At 37.0% G+C, this 8,441-nt stretch overlaps 1 protein-coding gene and 1 pseudogene across 2 annotated transcripts; both read left to right on the forward strand.

The window, feature by feature from the left end:
- Positions 1-888: 888 nt before the first annotated feature.
- LOC114820967 (histone deacetylase 6) lies at positions 889-4,144 on the forward strand. Of its 2 annotated transcripts, none has more exons than XM_029092389.2 (6): positions 889-1,620; positions 2,025-2,465; positions 2,593-2,735; positions 3,285-3,375; positions 3,466-3,599; positions 3,832-4,144. In XM_029092389.2, the coding sequence occupies exons 1-6, from the start codon at positions 1,084-1,086 to the stop codon at positions 3,890-3,892; spliced, it is 1,407 nt and encodes a 468-aa protein (XP_028948222.1). In that variant the 5' UTR covers positions 889-1,083; the 3' UTR covers positions 3,893-4,144. The 2 variants fall into 2 exon arrangements, with proteins under 2 accessions (XP_028948222.1, XP_028948223.1); XM_029092390.2 differs by having other exon boundaries at positions 1,000-1,620; positions 3,812-4,144.
- A 476-nt stretch (positions 4,145-4,620) lies between these two features.
- Positions 4,621-5,565, forward strand: LOC103415260 (uncharacterized; annotated as a pseudogene).
- The last annotated feature ends 2,876 nt before the right edge of the window (positions 5,566-8,441 follow it).

Consider the following 8,441-nt stretch of genomic DNA (forward strand, 5'->3'; position numbering starts at 1 on the left):
CGCATGCTCATGTAACAAATTTAACTTGATAGTTTGATAGACAAAACGATTGATGCTGTAATAATGTGTAATCCATCCTTTGGTTCATGCTTTAAGAACTTGACCGCAATGTATCACGTTGTATGCAGTTCTTGTCTTCTTCAATTTCTCAAATATCAAAACAATTTAGTAAACAAAATGTACCATCTCTACATCCCAATCAAACTTTAATACTTGTACACGAGCTCGATGGTATTGGATTACTCTGTTTTTCGGTACCATTGGAGGGATGACAAAAGAAAACCTAAAACCCAAAAATATCATAGGGCAAAGAGGCTTGCTCAAAAACACAGGTACCCTAACTCAAACTTATGGCCCAAGTTGGCAGACACGTTAAATTTTTTATTTATAAGATGTACTTGAAAGTGCATTCTGTAAAAGTATTTGTCACATGCTTCTTCAAAAATCACTTTTATGATTGTAAAACACATCTTAGAAATGAAATTAATTCGGCTCCTCAATGGTTGAGGCGGAGTTCCTCCTCAATTCACTTTATGTCCAATTAATGGGACTTCAAGCTTATGATCGAACACCTAATATTATTAATCACTCTCTATAAAGATGATCTCTGTAAAAATTCAATAAAATATGAGATCATTTAGTCATCAAACTATAGGAAAACAGAAGGACGAATTCAGTAAAAGTATTATAAACCGTCAATCTATTTGCTCCAGTTGATGACTAAACGACCTTAGTTTAATTGATTTTTTTATAAGGATGATCTAAAAAGTGATTTATAATATAAATTGTTTCAATCATAAATACAAAGTTATGTGAATCGAACAAAAGGCAAATTAAGGAGGAACTTCTCTTCAATCTTAAAAGAGCAAGCACCTCTCTTTACAAGATGTCCACCATATTTGGTTGGGTTTCATTTTTCTTAAGCAGGCCTCATTGGGCTCTTAGCTACCCACGACCCGCTTCTTCTTCTTCTTCATCGCTTACTTTTGTGTACAAGACGACTCGTCGTACGTTGCTTACTAACAATTTCCAGCTCCCCCCCCCTCCCCCAAACAAACCATTCCAGTCGATAGAGAGAGAGAGATGGACTCGGAAGGCGGAGCGTCACTGCCGTCAGGCCCAGACGCGAAGAAACGGCGAGTGAGCTACTTCTACGAGCCCACCGTCGGCGATTACTACTACGGCCAAGGCCACCCGATGAAGCCCCACCGTATCCGCATGGCCCACAGCCTAGTAGTCCATTACGGCCTCCACCGTCGGATGGAGATCAACCGCCCCTTTCCCGCCGGCCCCATCGACATCCGCCGCTTCCACGCCGACGACTACGTCGACTTCCTCGCCTCCGTCACCCCCGAGACCCTCGCCGATTCCGTCCACTCCCGTCACCTCAAGCGCTTCAACGTCGGCGAGGACTGCCCCGTATTTGACGGCCTCTTGGGTTTCTGCCAGGCCTCCGCCGGCGGCTCAATCGGCGCCGCCGTTAAGCTCAATCGCCAGGACGCTGACATCGCTGTTAACTGGGCCGGTGGGCTCCATCACGCCAAGAAGGCCGAGGCTTCTGGATTCTGCTATGTCAATGATATTGTGCTCGGCATTCTTGAGCTCCTCAAGGTTCACAGGGTAAGACCAATACAACTTCTTTATTTTTTTTGTAATTAAATTATTACTTTTTGAATTGAAGCAATGATTTTTGTTCGAAACTCGATTAGCTTTAGCTACAAATTTAGGGTTCATGATGATTTTTACTGCATATTTTACTTGCATTGAGTGATTTTCAGTTATTGTACTATATGAATTTTATGCTTGCTTGCAATTAATCGGTAGTAAGTTGTTTGGAGCTCAGTAAAATTGAATTTGATAATATTTCGAACGGAATGAAATCTACTTGTGAAAGACTGAAAGTATTCGTCTTTTATTCGGATTATATGTATGGTCTTAAGTTTTCTGCTGTCGTCTATGTCGTCATTGCTTTTGATTGTTTACCGAATTACTTATGTAATCCGGTCATTGTCGTCACTGTGCAGCGTGTGCTTTATGTAGACATTGATGTGCACCATGGAGATGGAGTTGAGGAGGCATTTTACACTACTGATAGGGTCATGACTGTGTCTTTCCATAAGTTCGGGGATTTCTTTCCTGGCACCGGGCACATTAAAGACGTTGGGGCGGGGACTGGGAAAAACTACGCCCTGAATGTCCCGCTAAATGATGGAATGGATGACGAGAGTTTTCGTAGTTTGTTTCGGCCCATCCTCCAGAAAGTCATGGAGATGTATCAGCCAGACGCAGTTGTTCTTCAGTGCGGAGCGGATTCCTTGTCTGGTGATAGGTTGGGGTGCTTCAACTTGTCTGTCAGAGGCCATGCAGATTGTCTTCGTTTTCTTAGATCTTTCAATGTTCCTCTGATGGTGTTGGGTGGTGGAGGTTATACAATTCGTAATGTGGCCCGTTGCTGGTGTTATGAGGTTTATCTCTAACGCCTTTCTCTCTATTTTGGCAATCTTATATTTGTGTTTCCTGTTTCTTAATTGATTTGCAACAAGTATAATACGATGTAATATCCTTATGATTGCATCTATTACTTTGTACCAGACAGCAGTAGCGGTCGGGGTGGAGCCTGATAATAATTTGCCCTACAATGAATACTATGAGTATTTTGGACCAGATTACACTCTTCACATTGCCCCATCCAACATGGAAAATCTAAACACGCCCAAAGATATGGAGAAAATAAGGTCTGGTTGTTGCTTCATTACTTATGACAGTCCGTGCTAGTGGATTTTATTGTACTGCATTTTAGTTTTACGCTATAATGTTTAATTCGTGATTGCTGACACCAGCAATCTCAACTCTATCATACTTTGCCACACCATGCTTGAATTATAGAACTGAGATCTTGTAAAAAAGAAATAGCTCATCCTTGATTTGTTTCTATTTGAAAATATTTTGGCGTTCTGAGCTCCAAGCTTAGCTTCCCTTTCCAGAAATTTTCAGGACGTCATGTAATTACTTTGACCCATTAGATATTGGATTTTAAGTTCAGATGCCGATAATTGTTTGTACTTGGTGTTGCACATCATATGATATAACACTTTGTACCTTGATCCTTTAGTAATTCAACAGTTGTGCTATTTTTCTTTCAACTTTTTTTGCCTGGTGCAACGGAAACTTCAACTAATAGCATTTATTGAGAATTCTGGACTGTATATTTAACTAGCGGTGAACTCTGTTGTCCCTTTCTCATCATTTAAGTTTTATTAATTGTTTTTTTTTCCTTCTCTCAGGAATGCACTGCTCGAGCAACTTACTCGAATACCTCATACACCCAGTGTTCCTTTCCAGACAACACCACCAACTACAAAAGTTCCAGAAGAGGTTCGTATCAGTGAAAAATTAAATTAGATACTTTTCCAGGATTTTATGTATTCACCTTGTTTCTTATAACCTTAGTTTGAATGGATGCAGGTGGAAGAGAAATTGGACGAAAGACCAAAGCCTCGCATTTGGAACGGCGTTATTTATGACTCTGATCCTGAAGACGACAAGCATTGGACTATATTCCCCACCGCTGCTCGTCAGCACGCTGTTATGGATGTGTGGTAAGTTTTTTTATTTTTATTATATGGTAGGTTAGGTTCTTTTCGCTTTCAAGTTAACACTGCCCTTTTTGGAGGTTGATTTGATACTGGTGCATTAAAAAAATAATCTGACCACATGGTTATCACGTTAACAAGATTTGCATCAAAACGGTATATAGGATTTTTCTCTTGATAAAGAGCCTTTTGACTGTTGCCCCTCTTCCAATGTTCAGAGATTTGGTTGTTAATGTAGGGATGACGAAGATGAGATGGAAGAAGATAAAAAGCATCATCATCGTCATCCTTCGTGCTGACGCAGATGGAGTTTTATATCTTCTAGTCGTTGTGTCCCTGTATCACCTCGACACGCGATGTTGTGTTAAGCAGGGTGAGCTTGGTTAAAGCCACTCATAATTTGTAGAAGGGAATCCTATTAATTAGTGAGGTATTAGAGTAGCTAGTGATGCCCTTGTTATATTTTGCTCCCTTTTGTTTAGAGTCGCAATACTTTGACAGCGGCAGGCGAATATATGAAATAGAAAACCTTCTGATTAGATAGTTGAAAAGGTTTACTCTTGTTTTACTTATTCTAATGTGGGAACTCAGAAAATTTAAAGTATAATTGATCAAAATCTAACAGTTTAAAGCTCCGTAGTAGTACAAATCATGTCATTTATTTGAAAATTTGAAAAATTTAACCCGTAACATCATGTGTCAATGATACAATGATGTGTGAGTTTCACGATGGGTTACCCCGTACTATGTAAATTCTTACTACCAATTATCTTTTAAGGAGACGTACTTACCTAGACTTGTGTAACTGTGGGCATCTCAAATAAAAAGTGCAAAGTTATATGTTTTAACTTTTTATAAGAAATTTACATTATTAATTTGGGACGTCATGGTAGGCTGGTAGCAGATGTAGTGAAGTCTTTCCATTTTAAGGGATTAATAAGTTAAAAATGCTCCAATTAAAATGGAGTCCAATTTATGATGGTATCTTACGCGCCCATTCATTTTTTATGCTTTTCACCCTGCTAAGTGCAAAACAGATTACAGAGAGCAAAACGCAATTTCGCTTCTGCAAAATCCCCACCAAATTCGACCGTTAAGTCCCTATCCAATTCAAAAATTCCCCATCCTACATCTCCAAACCTCCATTTATCCCCCAAAACACCTCCAAAACCACTCCTCTTCCACCCATGGACCCCCAAATCCCAACCCGCCCACCACCCCACCCGGAAACCAAGACCCAGGACGATGGCACCCCCCGAGGATGTCAAAATCCTCGCCAAATTCAAGTCCATGCACAACTACATTCGGGTCCTCGAGGTCTCGAAAAGGGCTGACGACCCCTTTACCGGCTCAAGACTCCTCCTTCTTGACAACCCTGGAAACATCCACAGCATCTCTTTCATTTTCAAGTCCCTCACAAGCACTTACTTCGACGTCTTCACCTTTCCGCCGATTATCCCTCCCGGACCCATAGGCATTCTTGGGTTCGGGGCGGGATCCGTGGCAAGGTCGATTCTTGATCTGTACCCAGAAGTTGTGGTTCATGGGTGGGAGCTTGACCCATCTGTGATTGGTGTGGGCAGAGAGTACTCTGGACTCTCAAAGCTTGAGAGGCAATACACAGATAGGCTTATAATTCATGTCGGAGATGCCTTCAAAGTCAGCACTCGAGGAGGTAGCTGTGTGGAGGCTGAAGATTCACTGAGACATGGGAAATTGGTTACGGAAGAAACTCTTGAAGGAAATGCAACGGGTTTTTGGAGACAAGCTTTTCGTGTTGAGTCTTGGGAATCGATAGGAAGATAGCTCCCTTGCTATGACGGGTGACATGCCGACTGATATAAAATTTATGCCTTACTATGGTCAAGTAGTATTTTTTTTTTTAATTTGTAAGTGAGAGGTCTATGTTCGATTATCGCGAAAGGTGAATTTGAATCATATTATTGCTAACCCATTATGAGGCTAAGCTTACGATCCCCACCATCTCCTTAGTATAAATAATATTGTTTGTTCAAAAAAACAAAAAAATCATTTATCTTTGCATTTTTCACAAGTATCCCAAAGGATCTCGTATCAACAGTGTTCCAACACATATTTGATCACACATCGCAATTCATAATATATTGAATTTATTGCATAACCAGAGAAAATATTTACATGCGTTTAACGTACTTTAATAGTACAAGAGATTAGAATAAGGGGGTTTTTGAACATTAGTCCTTGCAAAAAGATTAAAATTTAAAAAAAAACCTGATGCTAGATTAAATATTCAATTTAATCCCTTGAGTGTACTTTTATCAAAATTTACATTCAATTTTTCTTATTTAATGTGTATTTTTATTTAATCTCTCCATATTAAATTTTAATTTTATTAATATGCACATATTTAATTTGTTTTAATTAGAAATGAACATAAATGAGAAAATATTAAAAAAAAATTTGTGATACAAAAATATATAGATATATAAGTGTACAAAAATGATTGTGCCAAAATATATAAAATTGACTTTTTGTACCAAAATATTTGTACCTACATGATTGTACCGAAATATATTATAATGAACCTAAATGTATGTACTGAAATGTATTATATTGAATTAATGTACCTAAAAGTCAATACCGAAATGTATGTACCAAAATGTACGAACCTAAATGTCAATACCGAAAATGTATGTACCTAAATAAAAAAATGTCAATACAAGTGTACCTAAATGTCAATACCGAAATGTATGTACCAAAATGTACGAACCTAAATGTCAATACCGAAAATGTATGTACCTAAATATCAATACCAAAATGTATGTACCTATATGTATTTACCGAAATAATAATTGAATTAATGTACCTAAAAGTCAATACTCAAATGTGTGTATCAAAGTGTACGTAACGAAATGCATTATATTGATCGAAATGCATTATATTGAATCAATGTAACTACATGTTTGTACCGATAGATATACCAAAATATTCAAATGTATTAATGTACCTAAATGAAGAACATACAAAATTGTTATCGGAATATATATTATAAAAAATTTAGTTGCCTAAATGTAGACATTAAAATATATTATGGTGAATGAAATAAAAATTAAATGTAAATGTAATTAATACATTAAAATAAAAATAAAAAGATAAAATAAAACATCAAAATACAACTAATAAATGATATGATTAAATGTGCTAGGGACTAAAATTGGATTTTAATCTTACATATGGTTATAATCTAAAACTTATCTTTTTTAGGGATTAAAATGAAGTTTTCTATTAGAATAATTAAACAGGGAGGTATAAAAATGATTATATGAGTGTTAACCATGTATTGACTCATCTTAATCACCCCAACGACATTCCTCGGTCATTTACCACCCAAATCTTGGTCTTGTTCGGGGCTGGTCAATATGAATGGCGTACACTGTATCTCATCTCGTTAGCCATTTTTGGTGGGCTGATCCCCACAACCATCCATATCATAGATGCGAGTTATTTGGCGTATATGGCTAAATAGGGAAAAGTTTTGGCTCTATCGAGCATACATGAAATTAGGGGTACTATTCTACCGATGTTAAGTGATGTGACTTTTTCTTAATAAGGGTGAGACGTAGAAAGATATCTAACTCACAGTTAATTTTTAGTTTCCTTCAATATCTCAATCAACCAATTAGAGCATATGGATTGTCCATTAATGTTTAAAGAAGAGAGAGAGTAAAAATTTGATCTTTGGCTTTATACATATTTGATGGGGAAATATTATTGGCACTCTAAAAATTTCATTTTACACTCCTCACAAGTGTATTTTTCTTTCCTAATATAGGAAGTTTGAAATGTAAAATGAGATTTTTGGAGTGCTAATAACAATTCTCATTTGATGTGAAAAGTTGAAATGATACAACTCGTAGAATAAATGTGATTTTTGGTGAAGTCAATTAACATGTATTTCTTGAAATGAAAAATTCATTCTATCTTAAGCGAAACAACATGTGTTGTTCATGTCGAAGACCGGACAGAAAACACTAAGGTTTGTTAGATCAGGATGCTCAATTGTTGCCAAGGGAATAGATAGGTTTCAACTAATTGTGGCCTCATTTGCAAGTCCATTTTGTCTTTGGGGTCTTTATACAATCTATTTGAATCACAAATTGTATAATGTTTTTCAAAATTTTATGAGAAAAAGGGCTCTACATTTTCTATAGACCTTGGAACTGAAAAGTCAAATTGTGACAATGCCTTCCCTAAAGCAAGGTGAGTGAACGTATGAAGTAGGTGAAGATTCGTCTTTCGTGTGAGAGCGATCGGAAAGATGACATGGTCGGACAACGCCACCCAAGATTTCTTGGTGATGTAGAGGTCAAACTCCATAATTAATTTTTGGCTAAATTGGATTGTTCATCCCCGTGGTCATAGGACACTTGTATGATGACCCCCGTGATGAAAAAACTAGGAATTAAACCCCCGTGGTCTAGAATGTTAGCAAATTTAGTCCAAAAGTAAGATTTCTGTTAAAGTACTGTTAAAAGTTGGGATAAAACTGTATTTTATGTTCCAATTGACATTGAATTGGGGCTTTTTTTTATTTAAAAAATTAAGCATTATTTTTTTTGTTAATTGTTATAAAAAAATATTTATTTTAAATGTTAATTGGAACTGAAAATACAGTTTTACCCATACTTTTAACAGTCATTTAACAGAAATCTTACTTTTGGACTAAATTTGCTAACATTCTTGACCACAGGAGTTTAATTCCTAATTTTTTCACCACAGGGGTCATCATGCAAGTTTCCTATGACCACGGGGATGAATAATCCAATTTGGCCTTAATTTTTCAAACAAAACCATTAATTCACAACCTTT

Source organism: Malus domestica, chromosome 14, assembly GCF_042453785.1.
Source record: "Malus domestica chromosome 14, GDT2T_hap1".
Taxonomy (NCBI): domain Eukaryota; kingdom Viridiplantae; phylum Streptophyta; class Magnoliopsida; order Rosales; family Rosaceae; genus Malus; species Malus domestica.

Excerpts from the sequence above, each read along its gene's own strand:
- LOC114820967 (XM_029092389.2), top strand. The coding sequence starts at position 1,084 with ATGGACTCGGAAGGCGGAGCGTCACTGCCGTCAGGCCCAGACGCGAAG. Across the intron at positions 2,466-2,592 it reads CCCGTTGCTGGTGTTATGAG|ACAGCAGTAGCGGTCGGGGT; the intron begins GTTTATCTCTAA and ends ACTTTGTACCAG. Across the intron at positions 3,600-3,831 it reads CACGCTGTTATGGATGTGTG|GGATGACGAAGATGAGATGG; the intron begins GTAAGTTTTTTT and ends TTGTTAATGTAG.